The following is a 16,600-nucleotide window of genomic DNA, read 5'->3' on the forward strand; positions in this document are numbered from 1 at the left end:
GGGAAAACATGGAAAAAGGGGGGTGTAAAGGGGGGGAAAATTGCGAATCTGAGTGTTTTTTCCCCAAATAAATGTCAGCTCCAGGCCGCCGGGGAGGCGAAAGCCACCAGGACACAGGGCCCTATTGAGAAAAGAAAGAACAAACAAACAAAAAAAAAAAAAAAAGAGGAAAAAAAATAAATGAGCTGGGCGGCGAGCCAAGCCGGGAGCGTCGAGGGACGTGCCCGGAGTGGGGAAGCGGAGCGATTCGGGGGGCGAGCCTGCCCGAAATGTGGGGAGCGCCGGCCGCCCCGCGGGGCCACCCCGCTCCCCCCCGCCTGCTGCCGGTGACCTGGCTCCTGGCGCTGCACACAGGTAGGGGCTTTTCCCATGGGTTTTTCCATGGGGTTTCCTATTTTTCCATAGGTTTTGGGGGTATCTGGATGGAGGATGTAGTGGGGAGGGGGTGAGGAGGGTGGTGGTACCCCACAAAGGGGGTTTGGGGGGGGGGTGCTGCGCTATCGAGCATCCCCTCTGCTTGGGAGAGGGAAAAAAGGGGGAAAATTGGGAAGAAAAACTGGGAAAAACACTTTTCCGGAGCCGAGCAGCTCCTGCCGGGGGGAGGATCCGGCACCGGCCAACCCCAAGCTTCTCCCCAGCTTTTCAGCTTCCCCAAAACCCTTTTTTTTCCTCATTTTTCAGCATCCCCAAATCTATTTTCTTACCCATCCTTCAGCTTTCCCAAAAAGCCCATTTTTCACCCCATTTCTACGTTCGCCCCTCTTTGCCCCATCCCGCTGCAACCCCGGTTGCATCCATCATTTATTCCCTAAATACCCACATTTTGGGGGGTTCAAGGAACCCCAAACCGCCCCATCCTGGCTCCGGCAATGCGGAAAATCACCTACAACAATTTTGCACCATTTTACCAAAGTTTGGACCCAAAACCAGCTCCGGGGAGGCCCCAGTTCCCTCCGGATGAGCCGAGGATGCAAAGCCAAGCCGGTTTTGCAAGCCGCCGCCTTTGATTTACACCCTAAAAAAAGCCCCAGGGCTGCAGCCGGGGCACCCCAAAAACGCTGCCGGGCTTTTTGCAAAGAAATAAGGATTTATTCCACAAAATAGTGGGAAAATGAGGATTTTTGGTGGGTTTTTTTAGCAAGAGCCAGCCGGGAGGGGTGGGAGATCTCCATCCCCAAGCCAGGGATGCTGTAGGAGCTGGGAATATTGCCTGATTTAGTATTTAACTCCCAAATTTATAACGCGGAGTAGGGAAAAAATAAGCAATTGGGCTAAAAAAGGGAAGAAATGGTTAAAAAGCAGCGATTTAGGGGTGTGCTGGCTGCAAGGATGCCTTAAAAGCTGTGCCTGGGTTTTCCCTATGGGAATCCCCCTCAATTTTTTGGGTCGGAGCATGTTTTCGGGGCCGAGCTCTGCGCTGCCGGGGAGGACGGACGGACGGACGCTGCATACCAATAGGTCCCATGACTTTTCGGGCTTGTTTAAAGCCTTTCTTGCTCCTGCTTCGCCCTCCCCAGCTGGTTTTCCCACTCTCCCCTCCTCTTCAATATGGGGTTTGTTCGCCGGCGGATGACGGCATCCGGATGGGGGGGTTCACGGATGGGACCCCTGGGATGGCAAGGGGGTGATGAGGCTACGGCATTTTGCAGAGAGAGGTTGTTTGGGGGAGTCCCCTCCCCAAAAAATCAGGTTTTTTCCACTTTTTCCCTGCCCTTTTTGGCTTAAAACCAGCGACGAGGAGCAATGCACGTGCACCGACCCCGTGATGCAGTTTTGCAGCTGGGGGGGGGGGAGGTTTGGCTGGACCAGAGCATCCAACGGGGCTGGGGGAGGGATGCAAAAATCCCCACCCCTGCAACTTTTGGGCCGACGCATGCAGTTTTGCAAAGGGTTGCATCGACCCAGCTGCAGAAGAGCTGCCGCCCCCCATGCGTGCATTTTTGCAGAGCATTGCATCAACTCAGCCACAGGAGGTCTCCCACCCCCCATGCATTTTTTGGAATGATGCATGCATTTTTTTGGAATGATGCATGCATTTTTGCAGAGGGTTGGTTGCATCAGCCCGGCTGCAGAAGGGCTCCCACCCCTCGTGCAGCGTTTGGAGGGCAATGCATGCATCTTTGCAAAGGGTTGCATTGCCCCGCCTCCCATGCCCGATGCACTTTTGGGGAGGATGCATGCATTTTCTGCAAAGCATTGCATCAACCTGGCTGCAGGAGCACTCCCACCCCCCCGATGCAGTTTTTGGAGCGATGCAAAGCATTGCGTATTTGCAAATTTTTGCAAAGATTTGCAAATTTTTGCATATTGCAAGTTTTTGCAAAGCATTGCATTGACCCGGCTGCAAGAGCGCTCCCACCCTCAATGCAATTTTGGGGGTGACGCATGCATTTTTGCAAAGCATTGCATTGACCTGGGTGTAGGAGGGCTTCCACCCTCCCTGCACTTTGGGGCGATGCATGCATCTTTGCAAAGGGTTATGCAAACAGCCCGCTTGCATGATGGTTGGGCATCCCAGCGCCGGTGCTGCATTTTGGGGGTGCTCAGCACAGCTCCGGGAGGGGGTTCCCCATTTTTCTCTGGGCTCGGAGGACCAGGCAGCCTGCCCGGACTCGGTGCCCCGCTGTCTCTCCCCACCCCAAGGTCTGCTGGCGGGGGTGAACATCACCAGCCCCACGCCGCTGGTCCGCGGCACGGCGGGCAAAGCGGCGCTGCTGTCGGTGCGCTACGCCAGCGCCAGCGCCGACAAGCCGGTGGTCAAGTGGCAGCTGAAGCGTGACAAACCCGTCACCGTCGTCCAGTCCATCGGTACCGAGATCATCGGCAACCTACGGCCCGATTACCGTGACCGCATCCGGGTGCTGGAGAACGGCTCGTTGCTCATCAACCCCTTGCAGTTGGCTGATGAAGGCGCTTACGAGGTGGAGGTGTCCATCACCGACGACACCTTCACCGGTGAGAAGACCATCAACCTCACCGTTGACAGTAAGCGCAACAAGGGCGTTCGGTGGAGATTGGGTTCTCCATGGGACGTCTTCCCTGACCACGTTTTGGGAGGGTTTTCTCCAACTGGGAGGTGGTTTCTGGGCTTCAACCACCCCATGCAGCCAAGCTACATCCCTGTGGGGTTTCGATGTTTTCCCGTCCCCCTCGCCCATCCGTCCCCCATGACATGGCGTCACCGTGGTTCCCCTGCTTGCCCACAGTCCCCATCTCAAAGCCACAAGTGCTGGTGGCCTCCTCGACGGTGCTGGAGCTCAGCGAGTTCTTCACCCTCAACTGCACGCACGAGAACGGCACCAAGCCCACCTACACCTGGCTGAAGGACGGGCGGCCGCTGAGCAACGACTCCCGCCTGCTCCTCTCCCCCGACCAGAAGATCCTCACCATCACCCGCGTCCTCATGGCTGACGACGACGTCTACAGCTGCCTGGTGGAGAACCCCATCAGCCACGGCCGCAGCATCCCCGTGAAGCTCACCGTCTACCGTAAGCCACCCGTTCCCCGCTCCCGCGCCCCCAGGGCTGGCCATCCCTTGCAGATGCTCCCAGCTAAAATTCTGGGGGGGTTGTCCCCCCTCATTCCTCTCCCCCAGGCCGGAGCTCCCTCTACATCATCCTCTCCACAGGCGGCATCTTCCTCCTCGTCACCCTGGTGACTGTTTGTGCCTGCTGGAAACCCTCCAAGAAGTACGGCTGGGGGTAACGCGGGAGCCAAAGGCATTCCTCTTATCCTGTCCCGTCTTGACCCATCCCGTCCCATCCCGTCCCGTCCCATCCCATCCCATCCCATCCCATCCCATCCCATCCCATTCCATCCTGTCTTGACCTATCCCATTCCATCCTATGTTATCTTGTCCCATCTTGCCTCATTCCATTTAGTCCCGTCCCATCCCATCCCATCCCATCCCATTCCATCCTGTCTTGACCTATCCCATTCCATCCTATGTTATCTTGTCCCATCTTGCCTCATTCCATTTAGTCCTGTCCCATCCCATCCCATCCCATCCCATCCCATCCCATCCCATCCCATTCCATCCTGTCTTGACCTATCCCATTCCATCCTATGTTATCTTGTCCCATCTTGCCTCATTCCATTTAGTCCCGTCCCGTCCCATCCCATCCCATCCCACTTTGATCCATCTGTCCTGTCCCATCCCATCCCGTCCCATCCCGTCCCATCCCATCCCATCCCATCCCATCCCATCCCATCCTGTCTTGACCCATCCCATCTCATCTTGTCCTGCCTTCATCCATCTCTCCTGGCTCATCTCATCTCATCTCATCTCATCTCATCTCATCTCATCTCATCTCATCTCATCTCATCTCATCTCATCTCATCTCATTCCATCCCATCTTGTCCCACCCCATCCCATCCCACCCCATCCCACCCATCCCATCTCTCCCTCACCACAGCCCTGGGCCCTTCCCCGCTGAGCCGCAGCGGTCCCCCGCTGCCCCCACCGCGGTGCCAGTGCTGCCCCATCCCCTGTCCCTTCCCCAGGGAGAAGCGGCAAGCGGAGACGCAACCGGCCTCCGAATACACCGAGCAGGACGAGGAACGCCTGAAGCACGAGGGTGAGTGCCGGCCGCGGTGCGGCGGTGGGTTGGGCAACGCCAATGCCGCCGCCGCGGTAAGCAACGCCTTGCCTCCACGCAGCCGAGGGCATCCCACGGAGCGGTGAGCACGATCGCAAAAACCCGGTGGCTTTGTACATCCTCAAGGACAAGGTGAGCAGGCGGTAGCGCGCCGGTAGCGCGCCGGCTTTGCGTCGTGGTGCCAGCTCTCGCGTGCTTCGCACGCTCGTCTACCCTTGGCTTTTGGTAGGACTCGCCGGAGGCGGAGGAGGATTCACCGCCTGAACCCCGCGGCACGGTTGAACCGGGTTACACCCCCTCACCGGTACCGGCAGCCGGTCGCTCGCCGGGACCGGTGGGGCGTTCGACTCGTCGTTACCATCGCTCGCCAGCTCGCTCACCCGCCTCGACGCGGACGCATAGGTCGCCACCGGGTTCGCCGGCGCGTTCCCGCGGTGCCCCGCGGCTGCTGCGGACTGCCGGCGTCCATGTCATCCGGGAGCAGGAGGAGGCCAATGCCGTGGAGATCAGCGCCTGAGTGGGGGGGACATGCGTGCGCTACGGCGGCGGCAAGCGAGCGGGGACACCATCTTGGCCCCGCTCCTGCCACCGGGCATCGTTCAGCTGGGCGTAAAGTCACTAATTTGCTATTGATCCCACCCGGAGCTCCCCTCTTCCGTCCCCCGCCTTCCTGGGGCGTCGCTTTAATGGCTTGCTCGCCGGGACGAGCGTGCAGGGAGCGCACGGAAAGCACGTGTGCTTGCCGGGAGCGTGCGGGAGAGAGCGTGCAAGAGGGCATGTACAGAGCGTGCAGAGAGAGCATGCATGAGGCGTGCAAGAGGGCATGCACGGAGCATGCAGAGAGAGCGCACATGCAGTGCGCAGAGAGCAATTGCGGAGCGTGCAGAGAGAGCGTGCAGAGAAAGCGTGCACGCAGTGCGCAGAGAGGCCATGTATGGAGCGTGCAGAGAGAGCACGCACGGAGCATGCAAGAGGGCATGCACGGAGCATGCAGGTAGAGCGTGCAGAGAGAGCATGCATGGAGCATGCAAGAGGACGTGTGCGGAACACGCAGAGAGAGCGTGCAGAGAGAGCGTGCACGGAGCGTGAGAGAGGACGTGTGCAGAACACGCAAAGAGAGCATGCACAGAGGGTGCAGAGGGAGCATGCAGAGAGCACGCAGAGAGCATGCACAGCGCTAACAGAGAGGGCATGTACAGAGCGTGCAGAGAGAGCATGCATGAGGCGTGCAAGAGGGCATGCACGGAGCATGCAGAGAGAGCGCACGTGCAGTGCGCAGAGAGCAATTGTGGAGCGTGCAGAGAGAGCGTGCAGAGAAAGCGTGCACGCAGTGCACAGAGAGAGCACGTATGGAGCGTGCAGAGAGAGCACACACAGAGCATGCAAGAGGGCACGCATGGAGCATGCAGGTAGAACGTGCAGAGAGAGCGTGCACGGAGCATGCAAGAGGACGTGTGCGGAACACGCAGAGAGAGCGTGCAGAGGCTGCAGAGGGAGCATGCAGAGAGCATGCACAGAGCTAACAGAGAGGGCGTGCACAGAGCGTGCAAGAGGGCATGCATGGAGCATGCAGAGAGAGCACACACAGTGTGTGCAGGGACGTCATGCAGAGAGCGTGCGGAGGAAGCGGGCACAAAATGTGCGGGGAGAGCATGCACAGAGCGTGCAGACAGATCATGCACCGAGCATGCAAGAGGACGCGCACAGGGCATGTGGACAGAGCGTGCCTGGAGCGTGCAGAGAGACCATGCACAAAGCATGCAAGAGGGCATGCACAAGGGTGTGCAGAGAGAGCGTGCATGCAGCGTGCAGAGAGAGCATGCACGGAGCGTGCAAGAGGGAGCATGTGGAGCACACAGAGAGAACACGCACAGAGCGTGCAGCTAAGACTGTACGGATTGTGTGGAGAGCGTGCACGTGGAGAATGCGGAGAAAGTGTGCGTGCAGCGTGCAGATGCGACTGTGCATGGCATTTGCGAGAGAGTGCGCCAGCATCAGGAGTGCTCTCCAAGTGTGCATGGAGCGTGCAGAGAGCACAAGCGTGCAGAGAGAGTCTGCGCAGAGCGTGCGCAGAGCGTGCGCAGAGCGTGCAGGGACACCGTGCACGGAGCGTGAGAAAAGAGCGTACCTGAAGCTTGCATAGGGCGTGCATGGAGCATGCGGCGAGCGTGCAAAGAGCATGAGGAAAGAGCGCGTGTGCAGTGCTTGCAGAGGACATGCACGGAGTGTGCGTGGGGCGTGCGAACCGAGCATGCACGAAGCACGCAGCTAAGACAGCGCATGCAGCATGCACGAGCGTGCGGGGAGCACGCGCCCAGCACGCCGAGCGAGCACACCCGCGCCCGGTGTGTGCAAGAGCGCCGTGCCCGCCCGCCGCAACCCGCAGACCCGCGCATGGCGCTGCACAGAGCGGGGGGGGGGGGGGGGGTGGGTGCGCTAGCATGCAAGCTCGCCCAAGCGCGCACGCAGGAGGCCTAAATGGGGGGCTCCCTCCTCCCCCCCCCAGCTCCCCAGCTGCACCGTCCCCTAAACGTGGGCTCGAACCCCTGGCCCGAGCGCTGCCCCTCCGCCGCGCCTGGATTTTCCGTGAAAATCCCCCGGTTTTGGGGCGCGCGCCAACGCCTCTCCCCCCAGCCTTCCCAGGAAATAGGTTTAGGATGAAAACCGGAGAGCGGCCGGCCAAGCTAGCCGGGCCCCGGGGCACCCGGGGTGGGTGCCGGGGCACCCCGGGGTGCTCAGGGTGCGCTACTAACCAATAAACTAAACGTACTACCCGGCCAGCGGCGGCACCCTTGGGTGTCTTTGTGGGACAGGGTGCCCCCCCCGGGGTGGGGGGGACACACGACAGGCGGGTGGCAGCTGAGAACGGACAAGCTTGACGCACCTGGCTGGCACCCAAATTTAAGCTCGCGGAGCCTGGGAGAACTTGGACCGTTCACTCTGGTCCCTACTGATGGCGTCTCCAGCCGAGAGCTTGCTTCTTCTTAATTTGTCTTCCCCTGAACGGGGGTGGGGGGGGGGTGGGGGTATTTCTTCCGATTAATTAAATTCGTTAACCGCCAGCGTCCCCAGCCCTGCTGCCTCTGGATGCTGCCGGCATCACCGCGCCTGGGCGCTCCCACCGCCGTGGCTCTGCTGAGCTGTTTGTGTCCATCCCCGCCCCCCCATCACGTCCCATCCCCCCCCGTGTCCGGCTATTGTCCCCCCCCATCCGGTAGCCGGATCCAGTCCCGGTGCTGACGGGGAGTGACCGGGATTTAGGGAGGAAGCTGGCCAGGGCCAGCATGGCGGGCGGCTGGGCGACGGCGCTGGGCTTGGGGCTCTGCCTCACCGCGCTGCGCCGGGGAGGTGAGTGCGGCCCCCGGGGGGGGCAAAATACCCTTAACTCTGCCCGCCGCCCCCACCGGGGCTGAGACCGTGCCCGCTCAGCGCACCCACCGGCCTCCATGTCACCCCACAGGCTGCCACCCCGTCGGCGCAGCCACAGCGCCCCAAACCGCAGCTGGTAAGGACACGCCGTGGGGATGACGTGGGTGGGGGGGACCCCAAAAAATCCTGTCCCCCCCCTACCCATGCTGTCCCCTCCCCACCGCAGCGCTGCGGGACAATTTCCGCCTGCAGCCGGGTGATTTGGTGGCCACGGCGGGGCAAGCGTTGGAGCTGGATTGCGTGCCGCCCTCGGGGCACCCCGAACCCCGCGTCACCTGGAAGAAGGATGGGGTGACCTTAGACTTGACTGGTGACCGGTACGTGGTCACCAACGGGAAGTTGCGGGTGGCACCGGCGCGACGGAGCGACTCTGGGCTCTACGTCTGCGTGGCGGCCAACGCGGCGGGCGAGAGGGAGAGCCGGGGCGCCCACGTCTCCGTCCTGGGTAAGCCGAGGGTCTCCCATGGGTGGTGGACACATCATGCCCAGCCTCGGTGCCACGGCCTCGATGTCCCCCCACAGAGAAGCCGACCATCGTGCGGCGCCCAGCTGATGCCGTAGCGGTGGCCGGCAGCACCGTGGAGCTGGGCTGCGGCACCCAAGGTGACCCGGCGCCGCGGGTGCAGTGGCACAAGGAGCACGGGGACCTGCCCTGGGGCAGGTAGGTGGTGGCAGGGTGGAGGTGTCCCATCCCCAGGGTGGGGCGGTGACAGGGCTGATGGAGACCTGGTGACCCGCAGGCATGAGGTGGACCGGGAGCACACGTTGCGCCTCTACGCCGTGATGCCCGCCGACGCCGGCACCTACGTGTGTACAGCACAGAGCCAGCTGGGCACCGCCGCCGCCACCGCCCGCCTCCGCGTGGAGGGTCAGTGGTGGGACCTCCACGGGCACCCAGGGCCATCTGGGGGTTCATGCAAGGGGGGCCATCTAACGGGATTCATCTAATGGGGTTCATCCAAGTGGGTCCTCCAAGAGGCGTCCATCCAAGGGGAGTCTATCCAAGGGGGGTCCAACCAAGGGGGTCCATCCAAGGTGCTCACCCAAGGGAAGTCTGTCCAAGGGGAATCCATCCAAGAGGGATCCATCCAAGAGGGGTCCATCCAAGGAGGTCATCCAGGGGGAGTCCCTCCATGTAGGTCCAGCCAAGGGCATCCAGCCAAGGAGGTCCACCAAAAAAGGGTCCATCCGAGTCATCTAAGGGGGTCCATTCAAGGAAGGTCCATCAAAGGGGGTACTTCCGCAGGGGGATCCATCTCAGGAGGTCCATCTAAAGGCATCCACCCAACAGGATACACCCAAGGGGTCCACCCAAGCATGTCCATGTAAGGGGACCCATCTAAGGGGTCGCATGCAGGTGGGGGTCCATCCAAGGGGATCCATTCAAGAGAGTCCATCTAAAGGTGATCCATCCAAGTGGGTTCCTCCAAGGGGATCTATTTAAGGGGATCTGTCCAAGGTGGGGTGTCCATTAAAGGGGGATCCAACAAGAGGTATCCATCCAAAGGGTCCATCTAAGAGGGATGCATCAATAGGGGTCTATCACGGGGTCCATCAAAGGAGGTCTATCCAAGACGGATCCATCAAAGGGTGTCTGTCCATCCAAGAGGTGTCCATCCAAGGGATCCATTTGAGTGGGTCCTTCCAAGGAGACATCAGGGTCTCCAGGCATGGGTATCTGGGGTGGGTGCCTGGGCAGGTGCTGGAGGACCTTGCTCCTGCCCGGCGCTGCTGTCAGCCTCCCTCTGCCCCACAGACCGGCTGCCGACGGGCCGGCGGGAGGCTGCACCCCGGGACCTGCTGGCCATGAGGCTGCACCTGGACAATGGCACGGCGCTGCCCGCGGCCGCCGTCCAGCTTCGCTGGCGGGTTGGTGTGATGCCAGGACGTCCCCACCAGTGGGGTGGGATGGGACATAGGGATGAGGTCAGAGGTCCATCCCCATGTCCCATCCGCGTCCCACCGTACCTCGTAACCCTTCCCATCCCCTCCAGATGCTGACACCGGCGCTGGCGCCGGAGGGCTACGTGGTGCTGTACCGCTGCCTGCTCCCTGCCAGCACCTCCTGGGTCCAACACGATGCAGGCAGGGAGCTCAGTGCCGTCATCCCCGCGCTCCGCAGGGGCTACAAGTACGAGTTCAAGGTCCGACCCTACGCTGGAGGGACCCAGGGCTTGGACAGCAACATCAGGCACCTCTGGATACCCGAGGAAGGTCTGCTGGGCGTGAGGTGGCCCCAGGGATGCCCAGGTGAAGGATGGGGGGGTCGGCTGGGGGTCCCGGTGGTCTCAGCACCCCTGTCCCGGCAGTACCAAGTGCAGCGCCCCAGCACGTCACCGTGGGCCAGGCTGAGATGGGGAACGGCACCGTGGTCGTGAGCTGGGAGCCACCTCCTCCTGAGGCCCATAATGGCATCATTCAGGGCTACAAGGTTTGGGGGGATGGGGTGGGGGGAGGCTGGGGGGCTTCTGGCCAAGGAGGGTCCATCCAAGAGGTCTGGCCAAGGGGGATCCATCTGAGGAGGGAGCCTTTCAAAGGTGGGGGGCTATCCAAGGGGGGGCCACCCAAGAACTCCATCCAAACGGGGTGCATACAAGGGGTCCATCCAAGAGGGATCTCAACAAGGGGGTTCATCCAAGGGGTCCAGCCAAGGTGGGGGTCCATCCCAGGAGATCCATCTAAGCAGGGAATGCATCCAAGGAGGTCCATCCAAGGGGTCAATCTAAGGAATGGGGTCATCCAAGTGGATCTAGCCCACGGGGGTCCATCCAAGAGGGTTCAACCTAAAGGATTCATCTAAGGGGGGTCATCCAAGGGGTCTGTCCAAGAGGGATCCATCAATGGGGGTCCACCAAGGGGACTCACCTAAGGGGACCCATCCAAGGGGGTTCATCCAAGGGGGTCCATGCAAAGGGGTCCATCCAAGAAGGATCCATCAGTGGGGGTTCATCTAAGGGGGTCCATACAAGGGGGTCGATCCAAGGGGCGTTCATCCAAGGGGGTCCATGCAAAGGGGTCCATCCAAGGAAGGTCCATCAAGGGGATTCATCTAAGGGGGCCACTCCTCTTCGTGCGTACCAGGTCTGGTCAATGGGCGAGGGCTGGCAGCGCCCCACCAACAGGACAGTGGATGGAGGCACCCGCCGCCTGGAAACCCTCCTGCCGAGCCCCGGGGCCGAATTCTGCGTCCAGGTGGCGGCTTTCAACAGCGCGGGCCTGGGGGTCCCCAGCAATGCCACCTGCAGCGTCCTGGGTAGGGGACGGGGAGCGAGGTGGGGTGCAGGTGGGGGGTCAAGGTGGTGGCACAGGGGTGACGTTGGTGGGACCTTTGCAGGGCTGACGGCAGGGAGCAATGGGGTGGTGCGGGCGCTGCAGCAGCCCGCTGTCATCGCAGCCGCCGGCTCGCTGCTCTGGTTGGCCTTGCTCGCCCTCCTCCTCCTCCTCTGCCAGCGCCGTGCCAGCCAGGACGCTGTGGCTCGCCACAGGTGAGTGGCTGTGGGGTGAGGGATATGGGGGGACCCCAGCGTGGTGGGGACAGGACACCCTGATGCCACCCCTTGCCCTGCAGGCTGGTGGCTGGTGACTCGCCGTGGCTCAGTGGACCCTGGAAACCCGGCTGTGCCCCCCCAAACCTCAGCAGCAGCAGCAGCCTCAGCAGCCGGCTCCTGGGCAGCGACGGCAGGGACCCCCACCCCTCCAGTGAGCCCCAGGGCTGGGACACCTCCCCAGTGCCATGGGACCCCCACCCCTCCAGTGAGCCCCAGGGCTGGGACACCTCCCCAGTGCCATGGGACCCCCACCCCTCCAGTGAGCCCCAGGGCTGGGACCCCCCCCCCAATGCCATGGGACCCCCACCCCTCCAGTGAGCCCCAGGGCTGGGACACCCCCCCAGTGCCATGGGACCCCCACCCCGTGCCATGGGACCCCCCCGCAGGGTGCCCTGTGACCTCCACCTGGTGCCATGTGACTCCCACCCATCCCAATGAGACCCCCACATGATGCCATGGGACCCCCACCCCATCCCTTGGGACCCCCACCCAGCTCCATGGGACCCCTCACCCTCCGCCCTGGGACCCCCCCCCCAGTGCCTGGGATCCCCCCAGAGTGCTATGGGACGCGCAAAGGGTGCCCGATAACCCACCCTATGCCTGGGACCCCCACCTGGGTGCCCCCCATTGCCGTGGGACCCTCTCTGCAGGCAGCAGGGACCTGGGGACAGACAGAGCCAAGGACAGAGGGGACAAGGGACACCCGGCTCAGCACCCATGGGTGCCCTGACCTCTCTAACCCCTCCAGCCCTGTCCTTGGAGCCGCCGAGCCTCGGCCCCCCCACGCCCCCCAACCGCAGCAGCCTCCGCGGGGGGCATCCCCTGCCCCTTGGGGACAGCGGGTGCCGCGGCGGGGGGCACCCCGGGGTGCGCACCTCGCCCAGCACCCCGAACCCGGCACCCTGGGAGCGCATCCGCAAGAGAGGTGGGTGTGGGGAGGACACGGGGGGACACGGGGGACGCCGGGGAGGTGGCTCATGGCTCTGTGTCCCCCCACCCCATGCAGAGCTGCACCAAGTGCACAGCACCCCGGTGCTCACGGGTGGCCCCGGCCATGTCCCCGTCACCGGGAGTGGAGGTGAGTGGGGGACGGATTTTGGGCTGGCAGCCGGGTGGCCTCAGCGAAGGGGACACGATGGTGACACCGACACCGCCGTGCTGGCCGGAGGGGGCCCGCAGCAGGTGCCGGTCTTCAGCTCCCCAAAACCGCGGCGGGGCAGTGCCTCGCTGGCCTCTGGTGTCACCGGGTCACCGGTGACACCCCCGAGGCCACCCCATGCCTGGCACCCGCCGGTGACCCGGTAAGTCTGGGTGTCCCCCACCCTTGGAACAAAGATGGGTGCCCCGCACCCCAACCCCGTGCTGCAAAAGCCACCGTGTCCCTTGCACCTGCAGGTCCCCGGCCACCGCGTGCCCCAGGGACATGTCCCCGGTCACCAGGCACCCCAGGGACATGTCTCCAGTCACTGGGATCCCCAGGGACACGTCCCCGGTCACCAGGCACCCCAAGGACATGTCCTTGGTCACTGGGATTCCCAGGGACACATCTCCGGCCACCCGGCGCCCCAGGGACACATCTGTGGTCACTGAGAGCCCCAGGGATGTGTCACCGGTCACCGGGCGCCCCAGGGACATGTCCCTGGTCACTGAGCACCCCAAGGACATGTTCCTGGCCACCAGGCACCCCAAGAACCCATCACCAGCCACCGGGCACCAGAGGGACACAATCTCAGCCTCCAGGCACCCTGAGGACACGTTCCTGGTCACCAGGTGCCCCAGGGACGTGTCCCCGATCACCAGGCACCCCAAGGAGATGTCCCCAGTCCCCAGTCCCCACAGGGACAGGTTCCTGGGCAGCAGGTACCCCAAGGACATGTCCCCAGCCACCAGCCACCCCAGGGACCCATCACCGGTGACCAAACACCAGAGGGACATGTCACCGGCCACCAGGCACCCCAAGAACACGTCCCCAGCCAGTGGGCACCCAAGGGACACGTCCCCCGTCACTAAGCTCCCCAAGGAGAAGTCCCCAGCCACCGGGCACCGCAGGGACACATTCCTGGCCACCAGGTACCCCAACATGTCCCTGACCACCAAGTGCCCCAGGGACCCATCAGAGGCATACCAGGCACCCAAGGGACACATTTCTGGCCACCAGATACCCAAAGGACACGTCACCAGCCACCAGGTATCCAAAGGACACGTCCCCAGACACCAGGTACCCCAGGGACACGTCCCCCATCACCAGGCACCCTGAGGATATGTCCCCAGTCACCGGTCACTGCAAGGACACGTTCTTGGTCACCAGGTACCCCAAGGACGTGTCCCCAGACACCAGGTGCCCCAGGGACCCATCACCGGTGACCAGGCACCCAAGGGACATGTTCCTGATCACCAGGTACCCTGAGGACATGTTAGCAGCCACCAGGCACCCGAGGGACACATCCCCAGCCACCGGGCACCCAAGGGACACATCCCCAGTCACCAGGCACCCTGAAGAGACGTCCCCAGTCACTGGTCACCGGAGGGACATGTTCTTGGGCAACAGGTACCCCAAGGACACGTCCCCAGCCACCAGGCACCCCAGAGACCCATCACTGGCGACCAGGCACCCAAGGGACATGTTTCTGTCCGCCAGGTACCCCAAGGACACGTCCCCAGCCACCAGGTACCGAAGGGACAGGTCCCCGGTCACCGGACGCCTCTCGCCATCATTCAGCGATGGGGTCCTCACGCCGCAGCAGGTGGCCGAGGACCTGGAGATGGACCAGGGCACCGCCTGCCCCAGGTACGCCCCATCCCCCGGGACACCACCATGGTGGCTGCATCCCCCCATGCCAGCAACGCCCCTGCCATGTCTCCCACAGCCCCCCGGCGCCGGCCACGCCACGGTCCTTCTCACCGCCACACACATATGGCTACATCTATGGGCCACCAGCCTCTGAGCTGGGCGAGGAGGAGGAGGAGGAGGAAGAGGAGGAGGAAGAGCGGCCAGCGACAAGGGGCTCACCGGGGGGATCGCTGCTGAACGGCTGGGGGTCTGTCTCAGAGGACAACTTCGCCAGCGCCCGCTGCAGCTTGGTGAGCTCCTGCGATGGCTCCTTCCTCCTGGATGCCAGCTTTGCCCGGGCGCTGGCCGTGGCTGTCGATGGCCTCTGCTTCAGCCTCGAGGACACCGATGGGGGCTACGGGGGTGAGTGACGTGTCCGCGGACACCCCCTCTGACCCCATGCATCGTCACCTCCCCGGGGGACATGGCCCCATCGTGACAGCATGGTGACACCACCATCTCCTGCCTTGCCCCCGGCAGGTCCCTCACCACCGCCATCACCCTTGGAGAGGGTCATCTCGCCCAGCATCCCCATCTTCACTTGGGACTGGGGGACAGCACTGGGAGTCCCGCGAAGAGCTGGGACGGAGGCGGCCACAGGCATCCCGCAGCACGGTGAGCGGTGCCCCGATGCCGGGGTGATGGCACCGGGGGTGGTGCGGGATGTCACCCGTTGCGGGGTGCTGGAAAATATCCCCTTTTCTTTCCAGGTGGCTGCGGGACAGGGAGTGGCAGCCCCTGGGCCAGGGTGGGTGGCGAGCCAAGGACAGGAGGGACAGGAGTGTGGCGGTCCCCAGGGTGTAGGACACGGCAAGGCCAGAGTCCCCTCGGCTCAGCTAAAATCCAGCTTTATTAAGCAGCTCCCCAAAGAGGGGCTCTTTGCTAGCAAAAGCCACCCACAAAGGGTGGGTGGCACCAAGGCGGGGTGGGTGGCCCTCCTTCTCCAGCATCCTTGCTCCTCCCCAAGTGTCCCCATCCCTCCTCAGTGTCCCCACCCCTCCCCAAATTCCTCATCCCTCCCCAGCATCCTCATCCTCCCCAAGCATACTCATCCTCCCCAAGTGTACTCATCCCAAGTGTCCTCGTCCCTCCCCAGTGTCCTCCTTCCCCGGCATCCTTGTCCCCCAACCATCCTCATCCAGCCCGAGCACTGTTGTCCACCCCAAGTGTCCTTGTCCGTCCCCAGGTACATTGTCCCCCCAGCCGTCCCCATCCCCGTTGACCATTCCCATTCCTTCTGACTGCCCTTGTCCTTCCTGACCGGCCATGTCCTTCCTCAGCATCCTTGTCCCACCTCGACCCTCCTTGGCCCTCCCAAGTGTCCTCATCCCTCCCAAGCCACCTTGTCCTTCCTGAATGTCCTTGTGCCCCTTCCGAGTGTCCTCGCCCCTCCTAACCATCCTCATCCCCAGGATCTTTATCCTTCCTGAGCATCCTTATCCTTTCCCAACTGTCCTCTCCCTCCCCAAGTCTCCTCATCCCTCCCCACCTTCCTCATCCCCCTGCAACTGTCCTCCTTGTCCCTCCCTACTGTCCTTGTCCCTCCCAAGCAACCTTGTCTTTCCCAAGTGTCCTCTTCCCCCCAGCAATCCTCAACCCCTGGGCATCATCGTCCTTCCCCAGTGTCCTCATTCCCCCAAGCATCCTTGTCCCCCAACGTTCCTTGTCCCTCCCCAGCACCCTCATCCCTCCACAGTGTCCTTGTCCTCATCCCTCCCACGTATGCTCATCCCCCAAAACTGTCCTCATCCCTTCCAACCATCCTCATCCCTTCCAACCATCCTCATCCCTCCTGGCCATCCTTGTCCCTCCCCAGCATCCTCATTCCTCCCAACTGCCCTTGTCCCCAGGGTCCTCACCCCACCTGAGCATCCTCTGCATCCCTCCCCAGCGTCCTCGTCCCTCCCCAGCGTCCTTGTCCCTAGTGACTGTCCTTGGCCTCCCAAAACATCTTCATCCTTCCTCAAGCATCCTTATCCCTCCCAACTGTCCTTGTCCCCAGGGTTCTCATCCCTCCCGAGCATCCTTGTCCCTCCCAAGTGTCCTTGTCCATCCTGACTGTCCTTGTCCCCCCCCCCCGCGCATCCTCGTCCCCACCTCACGCTGCCGCCCACCGGCTGCTGGCTCTGTGCAACCCTATTTACATGGTGCCACTCAGAAATTAAAGAGCATCCCCCCCTGTCCCCTCCACGTCC

The 16,600-nt window shown here is 62.7% G+C and overlaps 2 protein-coding genes across 5 annotated transcripts; both read left to right on the forward strand.

The window, feature by feature from the left end:
• The first annotated feature begins 12 nt into the window (after positions 1–12).
• HEPACAM (hepatic and glial cell adhesion molecule) lies at positions 13–5,236 on the forward strand. Its single transcript, XM_087763499.1, has 7 exons — positions 13–354; positions 2,644–2,985; positions 3,207–3,488; positions 3,596–3,689; positions 4,504–4,577; positions 4,660–4,730; positions 4,828–5,236. The coding sequence occupies exons 1-7, from the start codon at positions 270–272 to the stop codon at positions 5,113–5,115; spliced, it is 1,236 nt and encodes a 411-aa protein (XP_087619625.1). The 5' UTR covers positions 13–269; the 3' UTR covers positions 5,116–5,236.
• Positions 5,237–7,821: 2,585 nt separating this feature from the next.
• On the forward strand, positions 7,822–16,586 carry ROBO4 (roundabout guidance receptor 4). 4 transcript variants are annotated; one of them, XM_087763555.1, is made up of 20 exons: positions 7,822–7,946; positions 8,059–8,103; positions 8,194–8,472; positions 8,550–8,688; positions 8,768–8,895; positions 9,784–9,896; positions 10,022–10,241; positions 10,337–10,458; positions 11,109–11,280; positions 11,362–11,512; positions 11,596–11,780; positions 12,324–12,500; positions 12,582–12,876; positions 12,971–13,645; positions 13,734–13,883; positions 13,974–14,123; positions 14,214–14,363; positions 14,443–14,768; positions 14,886–15,020; positions 15,116–16,586. In XM_087763555.1, the coding sequence occupies exons 1-20, from the start codon at positions 7,883–7,885 to the stop codon at positions 15,259–15,261; spliced, it is 3,822 nt and encodes a 1,273-aa protein (XP_087619681.1). In that variant the 5' UTR covers positions 7,822–7,882; the 3' UTR covers positions 15,262–16,586. The 4 variants fall into 4 exon arrangements, with proteins under 4 accessions (XP_087619681.1, XP_087619680.1, XP_087619684.1 ...); XM_087763554.1 differs by having other exon boundaries at positions 14,443–14,766; positions 14,881–15,020; XM_087763558.1 differs by having other exon boundaries at positions 11,596–11,726.
• Positions 16,587–16,600: the final 14 nt, after the last annotated feature.

This window comes from Nipponia nippon, unplaced genomic scaffold, assembly GCF_047370975.1.
Source record: "Nipponia nippon isolate SJK-2023a ecotype South Korea unplaced genomic scaffold, ASM4737097v1 scaffold_28, whole genome shotgun sequence".
Classification (NCBI taxonomy): Eukaryota; Metazoa; Chordata; class Aves; order Pelecaniformes; family Threskiornithidae; genus Nipponia; species Nipponia nippon.

Bases quoted from the DNA above. Each gene is read 5' to 3' on its own strand.
- HEPACAM (XM_087763499.1), top strand. From the start codon at position 270: ATGTGGGGAGCGCCGGCCGCCCCGCGGGGCCACCCCGCTCCCCCCCGC. The intron at 4,578-4,659 runs GTGAGTGCCGGC...GCCTCCACGCAG, and splicing joins GGAACGCCTGAAGCACGAGG to CCGAGGGCATCCCACGGAGC. The intron at 4,731-4,827 runs GTGAGCAGGCGG...GGCTTTTGGTAG, and splicing joins TGTACATCCTCAAGGACAAG to GACTCGCCGGAGGCGGAGGA.
- ROBO4 (XM_087763554.1), top strand. From the start codon at position 7,883: ATGGCGGGCGGCTGGGCGACGGCGCTGGGCTTGGGGCTCTGCCTCACC. The intron at 9,897-10,021 runs GTTGGTGTGATG...CATCCCCTCCAG, and splicing joins CCGTCCAGCTTCGCTGGCGG to ATGCTGACACCGGCGCTGGC. The intron at 11,281-11,361 runs GTAGGGGACGGG...GGACCTTTGCAG, and splicing joins TGCCACCTGCAGCGTCCTGG to GGCTGACGGCAGGGAGCAAT.